General features: G+C 45.6%; 1 protein-coding gene across 1 annotated transcript in view; it reads left to right on the top strand.

The window, feature by feature from the left end:
- Nucleotides 1-14,090, top strand: part of VASH2 (vasohibin 2) — a 39,020-nt gene extending 24,930 nt beyond the window's left edge. The window contains exon 7 of the mRNA XM_033093411.1: nt 10,144-14,090. Coding sequence (XP_032949302.1) covers nt 10,144-10,216 — 73 coding nt within the window. The 3' untranslated portion in view covers nt 10,217-14,090. The remainder of the gene's footprint in view (nt 1-10,143) is intronic.
- The last annotated feature ends 6 nt before the right edge of the window (nt 14,091-14,096 follow it).

The following is a 14,096-nucleotide window of genomic DNA, read 5'->3' as shown; positions in this document are numbered from 1 at the left end:
TGGACCGTGGAATTTGAGGTGCTTCTTAGGCATCCAGGGGGAGTGTCTTAGAAGCTGCTGAAAAGTGCAGGTCTGGAGTTTGCGGAAGTTGGGGAATAGAGATAATATTAGAACCATGTACTTAGAAGTGACAGCTGGAACGATAGCTGGATAAGCTTGTGGGGAGAGTGAGAAGAGAAAAAGAAGTGATGTGAGGGCCCTGTAGGCCAGAGGAAGAACCAGAATAGGAGATTGGCAAGGAGTAATCAGAGAGGGGGGCTGGATCAGAATGTGCAGGGCACGCGTGTGCCTGCAGCAGACAGCTGTTGAGAGGGTAGGAGCAAAGAAAGGGGGGAATGAGGGAGGGTTTAAGGTAGATGAGGTAGAAGTGGACGGACTAGACATTAAATGGCTTTTATCCTGCCAGTGAAGGAGGCCTGGTCACCCAGTGGGAGTGAGGAAGTGTGGGTGGGTTATCAGTACGGGATGAAGAAAGGGCTGCTGAAGAGAGAGAAGGGTCCTGTCACTCTTGGGCATGTGTAGACTCACACGGAGGGCTTGTCAAACCAGATCGGTGGGGGCACCTCCTAGTGTTTCTGATTCAGCAGACCTGGCTGGGGTCTGAGAACGTGCTGTTCTAATAAGTTTCCAAGTGATGCTGACGAGGTAGGTCCAGGGACCACACTTGGAGATCCACCATTTGATCAGTCGGTTTGGGAGAACTGGGAGTTGGCCTTAAAAAGTAACAGGATGTGAAGATGAAAGTACAGGGTCTGCTGCAAGGGGAAGTTGAGGCCATCGAGGGGTTCAGCAGCTCAGCCCTGCCCAGTCTTGCCTGGGCTTCTGGATAATGAGGTTACTGAGGTGAAGTCAGAGGGTGTGACACTGGCCTGGCCCCATGTTTGGGCCCCACTAAAGTCACTCTGTGTGGAACCCAAGCGCTCTTTCTCCTGGGAGCCAGAGAGAGAAACTCAGTTCTTGGTCCTCCCCTAGGCCATGCCCATATCCTAATCTCTGGCTCCTTTGTCATGCAGCCAAGGCAAGCGTCCTTGTCCGTGTCTGGAGAGGACAGCTGTTAGATTGCCACAGTTGTGAGTGCAAATCCACTTTCCAGTGTCAGGCCCCGCTCACTCTCTCCCCTCCTTCCCACCTGAAGTGTGGGAGGGGGCCTGGGAATGGGGAGCAAGACTAGGGAGAGGGCAGGCACCAGAGGGGTCGGGAAGGAAGACCTGCAGAAAGATGGGGATTCCCTTCCATCCCCCTCCTCCCTCCATGCCCAGCAGGGAGACCCCAGGAGCACCGAGGTGATGGTTCATTGTTCACTGAAAACATCCTTTTCCAAAATGGTGAAGAGTGGCTGCCACCAGCCCCTGAACCCCCTGACCCATGTCCTGTCCCCACAGCCCTTTCTCCTGGGCAGAGCCCTAATTCCAGAAGCTCTTCATACACTCCTCTCAGTGGTCAGAATTTGGGGATTTTTTTTTTCCACAATTAGAGCCAGTTGGCTTTGGAAGACATTGACCATCAAGGGAGCGCAGGTAGCTTGTAGGTTCCTGTGGACAATTTTATATGAGCAAATCCAGTAAGACCGTGGTTATTGTTGGTGATGGAAGCCTTCGCCACTTCTTTTCTCTTTTCCCCACGCTTGGAGGTTGGGAAGGGAATCTAGATGGCAAATATTTTGGCTGAAGTTTCAGAATGGATTGAGGTGTTACAAGAGAGAAGATTCTCTCCCTAATTTCTTCTACACCCTGATTTCTGAGCTGCAGGGCTGGGTAAGGGATTACAGAGGCTGCCATGTTGGAAGAGAGTAAAATGAAGGGCTGAGAGAGGTGGGGACCACAAGAAGAACTGACGCACCAAGCCCCTCCCTCCCTCTCCAGATCCCTGCTTCTGCCATTGCTACACCATAGTACCCGGACACCCTGGTTCCCAGGGCTGTGTCTGGAGAAAAGCAGCTTCTCAGCTTCTACCCGTGGCCTTCACCAAGCAGGCTTTTCTCCATGTAATCTTGCTTTGGGCAAGGAAATGAGAAAGTAACCAATTTGGTTATGACCCACTAACTCCACCAATCTCTGGGAATCCTACTGTAGAATAGTCAGGACTCGGAAGAGTTCGGTGACTCTGTCACTGTTATTATTTCCGCATTACGTAAGGCCATCAAGTCATTTCTAAATGTGTTGGGTGCCATCATGAAGCTGAGGCGTGGCCCAGAGGGTGGCAAATGACCATAACAGGCAAGAGGCCCATCAGCTGTGGGGTCCCAGCCCATCTGTGTGGATAATTTTAGTGGCTTTATGCCCCCATCCCCCTCCTCCCTACACCTGGAGCGACTTCCAGCCCTGCATTCCTCTCCATTTTTGTACTTGTCTGAATAATCCTTCTGGAAAGGAGGCTCCGTGTCACTGGGCTGACAAGAGGCAGCTGAGTGGGAGGGCAAGGAGCGATGGCTGCAACTACCGCGTTTCCCCCAGAATAAGGCCCAGCCGGACCGTCAGCTCTAACGCGTCTTTTGGAGCAAAAGTTAATATAAGACCCGGTCTTATTTTAAAATAATAAAAGACCCGGTATAATATAATATAATACCGGGTCTTATATTAATTTTTGCTCCAAAAGAGGCATTAGAGCTGAGGGTTTGGCTAGATCTTATTTTCGGGGAAACACAGTAGCAGCAGCTGAGACAAAGTTTCAAAAGGGAAACAGAGACTCCTCTACTCTCCACCCACCAATCCTTGCTCATCCTCTGCTCCCCGAGGAGTGTTGAAAGCACCTTCCACACAGAATAGTAGAGTTGTTTCCTGTGGTTCTTAGACAGGGAGGAGGAGGTTGAGATCCATGTTTAAAAGGTCTTCTGTGAACTTAAATAAGCCTCCTCCTCCACAGTCCTCCTCCTTAGTCTCCTTGTAGCTCTTTCTTCACCGAGGGGTGGTCACAGTGGTTCTCAACAGGGGCCAGGATCCCCTCTGGGGGAGAGTGGCTAGAAATGCGGTGGGACGGGAAGTGAAGAGCGTGCTCCCCACTAGGGCCCAGGGGCCAGGGATGGTTCATGTCCTATGAAGCTCAGGACCACTCTCCCCAGTAAAGAACTGTTCTGCCTACAATGCTACAGCACCCCCACTGAGAACCACGAGTGCCCTCTGGGGTCCTTTGCATCTCTGACCGCCCAGGGCTCTTGGCTTGCTGCCTGTGACCTGAACCTGGGAGCGTAGGGATGAGCGGACAGTGGTTTTCTGGCTGGACTGCCTGTGTTAGCATGAAAGCAGCTCCTACCCATTGGCGTGACCGTGTGGAACATTCTTCTAAATTGGGCAGGAGTCCCTGAGGATGCATGACAACCTCTTTCTCTTCTTTCTCATCGGCTCCTGTTTTCCTCTGTCCGTCCTCCGCTCCTCTTTGCTGTTCATAATTATTTTCCTCTCTTTTTCTTTGATTTGATTTCTTCATTCTCTCTCTCTGTACGGGAAAGCCCAGTTTTTGTCCTTCTGTATAGAGAAAACCCCCCCAGTTCTTCTCTACAGTTTCTCTCTTGTGCGTCTCCTTTACTATTCATCCAGGACACTTCATTTCTGACACGGCTGGTCACCAAATAGGTGGAGGTTTTTCTCCCCACACCAAGCAATTTTCGGCAACACCAGCTTGGTGTCCTCCAGTTGAATTCAGTTCTGACACTATCTGCCAGGACATAGTGTCAGGTCCCACAGGTTAAGGGCCCGGGTCTACAAGACTGCCTCTCCTTGCCCCCACTTCAGACGCTAGTCGAAAGTACCAATTTATCACCCGTGCTTCTGACCGACCGGCTATAGAGCAGAGGTTGCAATGACCCCCATCTCAGGTTCAATTAATTTGCTAGAGCAGCTCACAGAATTCAGCAAAACATTCAAGTTTACCAGTTTATTGAAGGATATGATAACGGAAGGAGATGAATGGCCAGATTAAGAGATACATAAGGTGGGGTCTGGGAGGGTCCCAAGTGCAGGAGCTTTTGTCCCCGTGGGGTTGGGTGCATTGGCCTCTGAGCATGGATGTGTCTACCAGCCTGGAAGCTCTCTGAACCCCGTACTTGTGGGATTTTGGGGGAGGCTTCATCACAAATGCATGATTGATATTAGGTGGTGCAAAAGTAATTGCGGTTTAAAATGTTAAAAAAATTTGCAAAAACCACAATTACTTTTGCACCAACCTAATAATTAGCTCCATTTTCAGTCCTTCCCCCTCCTAAGAGAAGGGGCGGTGGGCTGAAAAGTCCGAGCTTCTAATCATGGCTTGGTCTTTCTGGTGACCAGCCACCATCCGGGAGTCCACTCAGAGTCACCTCATCACCATAAAAGATGCGTCTAGGGCTCTTCACATGTAGGAAACGGGAGCAAGACCAAATCATATATTTCTTATTTGAAATCATAATGTCACAGTCTCTGCGGCTGTGGCTCTCCTGGGCTTTGCTCACCCTGCCTGACACCCTCAGGGTTGCCCAGGTCAATAAGCCCCACCTTAAGATGAGGTCTCCTTTCCCTGCTGGGCCACAAGCTGGTCAATGGCAATTCCCGCTCCATGTTGTCATGAAGGATCAGGAAGATACCTCCAGGCATCTGGCTGAGTGAGGGCAAGTCTGGTGCTGTTTAATGAGGTCATGAATCAGTGTTTCCCTGTGCTCACCACACTGAAGTCACTTTGAATAGGGCCCAGCAGGAAGTCATTGTCTTTAGATCCCAAACGAGAAAAGGTCCCCAAGGGTTGAAAGGAGAAAATTTCCTTAGCATAGAAGATAAAAGGGGTAGAGAGAGAGAGAGAACTAGAAAGGCTATGGAGGGAAAAGTAAAGTAAAACCGCCAAGATGATGTAAAGTTTATTTCCAGAAGCCCAGAGAAAGTAGTTTCCCACGCAGAGGAATGCCCAGTTTAGTTCCCCACGGGGTTTCACATGGGCCAGGGCCCCTGGGGATGCTTGGGGAAACCGAGATGGAGTGATGGGCCTTATCAGGGGAGACCACAGGCAGAGTGAGCCCAGGGCACCCAGAGCTGACTCTTGCAGATCGTCAGAGTTAGGGTTCCTAGCGGGGTTCTGTCGCAGCAAGGAGAGGTGAAATCAGAGCCCTGAAGGTGTGCCCTGGAATCTCAGACAGTGGCCTGTGGCTCCCGCCTGGGGAAGCCTGAAGGAATGGGCAAAGGGCTGGAGAGTCTTTTCAGAGCCAAATCTCTCTCAGCTGAGGCCTATTTACAAAGCAAGTTCAGCTGTCTGTCCTGCCAGCTGCCAGCGGGGTGCCTGCCGTCCTGGGAAGTGAGGAATGTGAGTGAGGAGCACGACTGGCCTTGAAGGAGGGGGACAGGTGTGAAGGAACCACTCCTCTACCCCAGTGCTCCTCCAGCCGGCCTACCCAAATAGGCCAGAAGTCCTGAATCGGGGCCTGGCCTGCCCTGATTCCTGCCACACTAGACAAGAGGAGGGCCTGGGGTCTCCGGTTGACTTGTAAATGCTGGGCAGCACCATCCCGATTTAATCTGTTTCACATCCTTAACAGATTAAGAGGTTAATGGTAGAGTGGCACATTTACTGCATGTCCCTTTCTAGACTCCTGAGTTCACAAAGAATACAGCCAAAGTGTGTCTGTGTGTGAGGGTGAGTGCATGTGAACACATGGACATGTGCACCCCCACCCAAAAGGGTAGTGTGCCGTCGGGGGAGACAGGAGAAGAAGCATGGATGGACTGACTGGTGGCCCCCATCAGGCAGCCCCAAGTGGACATAGATGGGCCATGTCCCTGAATTATCTTACACTCGAAGGGGAGAAGCAAGAGGTAAATTTGCATCAGAAGAAAGGGAATGGATTTTGGCTCCACTGAGGGCAGAAACTACTACTCTTTGTCTTGGTCACCCCAAGGTTCTTGGGTTCTAGAAGGTTCTTGGCACAAAGTATTGCTTAATAAATCCTTGTGAATGAGTGAGTAGCAGGCAAGTTTCAGGAGCCCTGCTTTTCGGCTGCCACTCAGGCCCTCTGACCCGTCCCGCCCAACAACAGCCGGGCAGAGGAGGTGGGGGGCGTTGAGAAGTGAGGAGAGGAGATGCCCCCAACACAGCCCTTGATCAGAGGTACAGAAAAGGGACTCAGCGGTTTAGGGGGAACCCTGTAGGCTTTCCTTCCACTTACTGCTTCTTTTCTTAAACCCAGTGTCACACAGACACATGCCAATTTGTATGTTCAGCCCCAGGATGTGATGTGCTCCCCACTTTGGTCCCCAATATGCTGCTGTCACTTTCTGGTTCTGAGGCTTCTTGTGGCTTCCCTGACACCCTCATCCACTCCAGCTGAGCTCTTCCTCTTCACTGAGGCTGCCTCAGGCTGTGTGAAGGACGGTATGTTGCCTGGCACATGTAGGAGGTGGTCCACTCTCCCCGGACTGTCAAGGTTTAGGGAGCGGGGGTGAATACTAGGAGGATTTCTCACAGAATACCTTCTCTGTGGAACCACGACCTGTCCTCCCCAACTTACCCCCCTGCCAACAGCCTCTGTCACAGCTGACCCTGGAATGCAGGCCAGAGGTTGGGGTTCAGGATAGACTTGGGATCAGACCGTCAAGCAGTCACTCTAGTTCATCCTGGATACACTGGTGTGACAACAGATGAGGCAGGGATTATCCATTTGTGTGCCCCCTCCTTCCTTGCACAAAATGCATCAAAAGAAAGTTCCCTAGAGATCCCTGTTCCCCCAAAACAGAAGGCCTGAGAGCCTTTCAAAAGGAAAACCCTTATTTGGACTGGGGAGGGGTTTTGAGAAACATATCGTTCCGTCTAAAATATAACCCCAGATCTGATGAAAGGTTCTGGGCAAGTGCAAACCCGGCTGAATCATCGCCCTGGTGCGTGTGTTTCTGAAAAATAAATGCCTTTGCAATGTTCTAATTATAGCCGGGGAGCCCTTGGAAGAGGCCTTTCCCCACACAATAGCTCACCCAGCTCTGGCCCTCAGAGGAGCTGGCAAGGACTGAACAGGATTTCTGGCTGGGTCCTGCAGGCAGGTGGCATGCTGTGCTAACCCACTTCTGCCCTTCGCCAGGCCAGGCAGTGGCAGTGGTGTGGCTGTGAAAGGAAAGGGTTTCATCTTCCAGGCAGTTCACCAGGAACCTCAGTTTAACTCATTTCCTGCCAGTATTAGACTTTTGTTTCCTCCTCTAGATTCTGGGTTCCTAGGGGGAGGTGGGCGGGGTGGGATACAGAGGAAAGAGACAACCTAGTTCCTTTCCTCTGGAAACCCTCAAGCTATCTGTCATTACTTAGCTTTCCAAGTGGGCAGGTTCCCCAAGTGGCTTTCAGAGGTTATCTAAAGCCTTTCCTACCCAGGAAAAAAATATACATATTCTTCCTACTTGTTAATTCCTAGAATGTTGTCATGGTGACTTGGATTCCTAGCTTAGGACTTTGTCTCTGTTAAATTAAAAATATCCCATGATAAGGGTGACATAATGAAGCCTTATCAGCCCTTTACACGTTAGTGAGAACTCGACCAAAGTTTATTGAGAGATTCAGGATATTCAACTGTAGCGATTCATAGATGAATTCATTTGATCCTGTTCTCAAGTTGTTCAATCTCTGAGGCAGGCACAGGATTATGAAAGTGCAGGACTCCTGAACCGACGTACAAAAAGAAATGCCATAGCATACAGAGCAAGGAGCTGTGTGGGCTGTGAGGGAAGGAAGTCAGGAAATACTTCACAGAAGTGGCAACTTCGGGTTGCACGTTGAAGGGGTGACAGGAAGACATGCGGGAGGGCAGTCCATAGGCCAGGTGCGGAAGCGGGAGTGGCCACGGTGTCATCCTCAGATGTTTGGGAGGGTCCTTGAGGAGTGCAGGAGGACAGGGGCAGTTTGTGTCATGGTTAAGGGCATGGGCTCTGGATTCTGGGGACAAACTCTGGCTCCACCATTTGCTAACCATATGAGTTTGCTTTGAGCAAGTTCTGTAACTTTCAGTGCCTCTGTTTTCTCCTCTGTTATATGGGTACGAATGGTATCAACCCCATAAGGTGATGGTATTAATTAATCCATATAACCCTCTTAGAAAAATGATTGGCACATTGGAAGGCCTAACAGCTTAGAACGGTGACTTTTCAGGGCCTGGAGGCATAGGGGAACTGGTGGAAGTGCTAAGGAAAGGTTTAGAAAAAGGAGGCCAGACCCCCAAGTGAAAATGTACCTATTTCCAAGGGTGCTGATAGCAGAACAGGGGTAAAGGGAAAGGGTGAAGTTTTAGGGACTCACAAACCATGAAAAATGTGAAAATTCTGTTCCTCAGGGCTGAGTGGCTCCACAGGGAGGAAATCAGGTGAGTGGCCACCTGAGAACTCTGAGCGGGTGGCTCGCCCGTGGCTCGGTGCTGCTGGGGTCTGGGGAAAGCCCACGTTACAGGGTTGAGTGGGTCGTCTTGGGTCCCCTTGACCTTCCCATAGCCTGTCCTGCTACCACCAACTTTCCAGCAGGTGCTGTTGGTCCAAAGACTGAGGGGGAGAAAATAGGTCAGTGCAGATCCTTTCCAGCACCTGAAAACTAGTAAGCTAGTGTCTTATTAGCATTACTTTCATATGTGAAGGGCAGCACGAGTTTCCGGAGGAGAGGTGTGACTTGGTATTGAGGAAGGTGCCAGGCCAGGAAGAAAGCACGTGCGGAAACTAGGGTGAGCGACTCGGTAGGTGCTGCAAGGACCACGGCACAAGGAATCCTCTTGTTACCACAAGAACTGCTTACTTTTCAGAGACAGTGGGAGATCTGAAGAGTCACTGTGGCTTAGGGCCTACACAGGACCTAGGGTTCCAGGGAAGAAGACTGACTCTTAGAAGTGAGTCTCTGGACTCCATTTAGGGTATGGTTGCTTGTCCTGAGTGGAATTAGAGAGAACATGCTAGAAACATGTTCTCCTTACTCCACACACTAACCTGCCTTAGGCCTCCTCACCACCCACTGTGCGTAGCATTGTCTGAATTTGCGTGTATTAGTGAGTTAATGGAGGGAAACGTTACCAGTTAGCGTTGGCTTTGGCCACGGGGAAGATTAAGTTGAAGCTGTGGCTTCACCGTGATTCCCCATAATGTGAAAGAAGCTCAACAGAGGTGGTGGGGGGGCGTTGTACTGCTCTGCCTTTTTAGTGTGCCACTCGAGGGCCCAGCCCCAGCCATCACTTCTGCAGGAAGGAAGAGAAAGAAAGAGATGAAGGCACGTGCCAGCTGTCATTTGAAGAGGCGTTCTGGCAGCTGATGGCCACACCCCGCTTCCTCTTCATTCTCGTTGGCGACCCCTTTTTCCAGGCCACGTCCAGGTTTCAGGGAGGCTGGGAAATACAGTTTGTATTGTAGGCAGCTCTGTGCCTGGCTAGAAATCAGAGGTGTCTTTAGTAAGGAAGAAGGGCGGAATGGATGTTGTGGTTAATTTATATTTGGGTAAGGAATATGCTTACATAGTTACAATACCCGGAGAGGTAGTGTGGAAATCATATTTTAATTGGTCTAGGAAATGACTCCCACTTAATCTTTTTCCAAAGCAAGGAATACAGATGAGTACTTCAAGCTTAATCTTCGAAAAAGTGAATTTTTGATTACTGGATTTTCTAAAAGTAGGGCACATGGGGGAGGGGAGAACACATAATGTTGAGGTGTAATTGTGTATTACAGTTAGCACAAGAACTGGAAAGTACTTTAGAAAATGTGTTAAGAGAGATGTTTTGCCACTGAATGATTTTGCATATTGACGTGCTTTTTCGGAAGAGTCACCCTGCTTTTGTACCTTCACATCTGGAATAGTAACCTCTGTCGGAGATAACTGAGACTCGCCCGAATCGGGGTCGCTTGAGATGTCTTGCAGCTGCTGGGCTTCCCCCAAGGCACAAACACTAGGAAGCCAAGGTTTCAAGGAGAATTCGGCTCAGATTTTTAGTTTTCCTGTAGTGTGACTTTTTAGACCCTTGTCAAGTTCACAGGGACTGGGTTTCCGAAGTTATAGGGTGACCCAATTCAGGCTTCAAGTTGAACCAACTCAGTCAGCAACCTGTAAAATTGTTTGGCACTCTAGACTGAAAGCCTATTACAATGTTCCTTAAACTGAGTCCAGGCCCCTGAAACTACTAAATGTTCTTTCTCCATCCCATCCCTTTTTCCCCACCCCCTTTCTGTCTTTTACCCTTAGGCCTGCTCTGCCTGAAAAGAAGGTGGCTGATCTCAGCACTCTGAATGAAGTGGGCTATCAAATCCGAATTTAGGCAAAGCCATACACCAACCAGCAAGAGGGCTTCAATGGTGCTTCTCTCTGCACTTTACCCAGCATCTTCAGGAGGAACTGCAACTATTTATTAAGAACTTGTGAATTTTATTTTTAAGGCTTCACTTGGAAATAGAATGAGTGGGCGGAAACTAGAAAATTTACAAAGGGGCAACTATGAAAAGGCTAAAATCATAAACCCCACTGGGGTTGGACTGCCTCCCTCACTCCAGATAGAAAAGATAATACCATAACTGTAGTTCTGTATTTTTCCACTTACTTACATTCTTTTACTTGCTTTGAACATTCTGCCTCATGAACAGTAGTAAATGTTCATGAAACCCTCCCTCCCACTTTTGATATAGTAAGGTAACTCAATCAGTGTTAATGTCTTTTGCAGCAATAACAGAGGCAAAGATTGGTGGGGTTTTTTTTAAGCAGTCAATATTACCTCAGCATCTTGACATCAGATATGCAAACTTAATGGTGGTTTTTTTTTTTTTTTAATATATATATATTCTATTTGTATTGTTTCCCCAGTATTTCCCACGGGGATCTCCACAAAGTTTGGAAATTTTTTCCTGGTGCATACATGTGATGAGATTTAAGGTATTATATGCAAGTGTTTTGCTAAAAGCACTGAAATTCTTTTGGCAATACGGGAAACCATTTTCAGGATCTTGGAGTTAACTTCTTTCTTAATCTTTCTTAAAGCATTCACTGACAGCCGTTTTTGTTCTTTCAAAAAAAAACAAAAAAAGCACGTTCAGAAGCTAGTCTATGTTCTGTCACTAACATTTAAACTTTGCAGACTCGAGCAAAAAAAACAGAAGAGGTCACACACTATTATAAAAATTTAGCAGTATTGCAATAACCTCTGGCAATAACACACTCAGAAAGGTAAATCTGTAGGTCTTGAGAAACAGGTAACCTTTCTGTTCACATTTCATCAGATTTTTCAACTCTGAGGCAGGCCTTGATTCTGAAGGACTCGTTGTTGTTAGAGACGTGTTCTGATGTCTTATATTAAGACCAAATGTGACGCAATGTGATTATTTTCCAGTATCTTGCTTTTCAGTACCACTTCATGACATTTAGGAATTGGTATTGGAACATGCAATGAGTTAGAGAAGTGGAACTTCTTTTTAAATGGAAAAGTCTTCAAGTACAATGTTACACCTTATAGCGTGACTTAATCCCTGAAGCAAGTATGACTATCTGGCCTGCATATGGTAGTTACAGTGTAACTTCTGGCTGCAGACCCCACAGAATAACTCTAACAGCATTCCAAGTCTGTTTGTTATCAAGAGTACAGCTTCCCGTTTCATTTGTTCTAATAACCATGCCAACTCATGAGACCAAAAGGCATATTTAAGTGACATCTGCTAGTCAACAAAAGTGTTACTTTAGTCTTAGTGCTTCCCTTCTGGCTTTCTTTGACTGAGGGTGATTTTAGGAAGTGAGTAAAAAAATAAACTGCTCATTGAGGTTATTTTCCTGAGGCTGACGTGGAGAGCAAAAGGACTTCATCCTTTAGCCATGTGCACAGGAGCTCACTTTACCCTAAAAATCAATATTACTACTGGAAAGTACTATTTTCTTAAAGAAGTCTAATGATCTTTACATGAACAGGAGCAAGTAAGTATACATCTTGATTAGATTAAAATACGGCGTAAGTTACAAATTCTGAACTTAATCATTTTCTTCAAGAATAACATCAGTTAGTAGTAAATAAATTAATCTTTATATATCTTCACAAGGCAAACCCATTTGCAGCCTCATGGCCACAAGTATTTAGATGTTTGAAGTGAGTGAATCATTTCATTCTCATTCTAAAACAAACTGACTCCTCTCTGAGATATTACACACACACACACACACACACACACACACACACACACACACACACGGTGCCAAAAAAAATGTATACACATTTTAAGAAAGGGAAAACCTGTATTAAAGTTGTAATACTCAATATATGCCTATAACAAAAGATGAATACAAGTCGCGTATACATTTTTTTGGCTCCCCTGGTATATACATCTTATCAATCTGAAACTTTATTATATCCAATAAGTAGAGAATAATATTGCAATCATTCTAAGAACTTGGAATAGGATTTTCTAAGCGTTACTTAAGGACTGTCCCAACTAAAATATAGAAAGTCAATAGTTGCATAGCCTCATTTCCGACAAAAAAGGGGAAAATAATAGGAATACAAACTGTTTCTAATATGATGTATAGGTCTTAAAACTGCTAAGTGGTTTGATTATTCAATTAAGTAACCTAATGTCTTCCACACTAACTTCTTGATTGTACGATTCATTTCCCCAAAACTAGTTAGTTACAGAAACATGAAAATTCACTGAAAATGTTCTTAGTTGTCACTCTGTTTTAATACCTATGGAATGTTAATTTCTAAAAGATATGGGAAAGGCACCAAACCACTAAATTCTAGTGCAGTAACTTAAATATTGAAGGCACAACAAACCAAAAAACGAAAAACCCATGACATGATTTACCCCAAAAACTGATTTTAAAATTAGCTATAATTCAAAAGATTAAAATAAAATGATTTGAAATCTAGTTTTGAAAAAGTTATCAATGCAAGAGATATTTGATGCGTAAGCCATTTGGCAATATATGCAAAGTTTAAATGAATGACAGAAACCTTGAATTTAGACTACATGTTGTGCTGTTTTGAGTACACTTTGTTTCAGAAAGTGGTATTTAGTATTTTCTATACACTGAAATCATGAGCATTTCACTTTTTCTAAGTCAATTATTTCATAAGGATTTTATTAATAGATACTGGTAAATAGAACTTTGGAAATCTTGATTCAGTATTCTTACTATACCCAAGGCTTTTGTAAGCTATAGTTTTATGTACAACCTTGTACAGTTTTTTTGACATACAATTCAGAATCTTGTTTATTCTCTTGGACTTTGTTCTGGCCAATACATTTTTTTCCCCTTAATCTTTAAGGAAAACTGTGATTGTTTTAGTGGATATTTTTCTAAGTAAATGAAAACTTGTATAATAGTATTTTAGAGAATGCCAGATAGTGCATGTTTCAAGTTAATGTTTTTCTCATCACCTGTATGTTTATACAGCATGGGACTTTAATAAAACCATCCTGGAAACTTAAGGATTGTTTTTCTTCTAAAAAATGGAAGATGGTGTGATCTTTTTTTTCCCTTGTCCTCTTATTATATACTTGTCCTAGTCAACTAACTTATCACACTGTCACACGTGTCTTCTTCCACAATTTTCAGACTCTATATTAAACATCACTCTATTTTGGCACATCTTAATTCACTTACATTTTAACATCAGCCTAAGTAATAAAGGCTGAAATGGGTAATAAAATTGTTTAGAAGAGGCAACAGGCAAGCCTTCGCAGCTTATTCCATACACCTACCACAAAACCTTCTGGCACAGATGTACTAGTATAATAATTTATTAGGTAATTTATAGATACACAGTGCAAGTGACTTGACATCTGTTTCCGCAATCCCCTGAACTCTCTGGATTCTAACTTAGTTTTTTAGGAAAGCAAAGGGTTAAAAGCAGAAAGTTGCTAAATTCAAAAAAAAAAAAAGAATTCAAACATGCATGTTCTTTTTGTATCAAAAGGTACAGTAAACCAAAATTTCATTATGGTATCCCTTTCCATTTAAAACTTGGATAGTATAGCATTTGAAGTTGTAGGAGACTTGGTTTTAGCAATTAACCAGATTTCACTGCTTTTGGTGGGTAAATACAAGGCTCCAACAGAGTTACCAACTCTTCTGACCAGAAAAAGTAAAAACAATTGGATAACTACTTTTCGTAGAGCTTTAAAAATGTGTGAAAAAGTTACATTGACCCTTTGGCCTCC

Source organism: Rhinolophus ferrumequinum, chromosome 22, assembly GCF_004115265.2.
Source record: "Rhinolophus ferrumequinum isolate MPI-CBG mRhiFer1 chromosome 22, mRhiFer1_v1.p, whole genome shotgun sequence".
NCBI lineage: Eukaryota > Metazoa > Chordata > Mammalia > Chiroptera > Rhinolophidae > Rhinolophus > Rhinolophus ferrumequinum.
The sequence above is the reverse complement of the archived record's forward strand: the minus strand, read 5'-3'. Positions and strand labels throughout refer to the sequence as shown.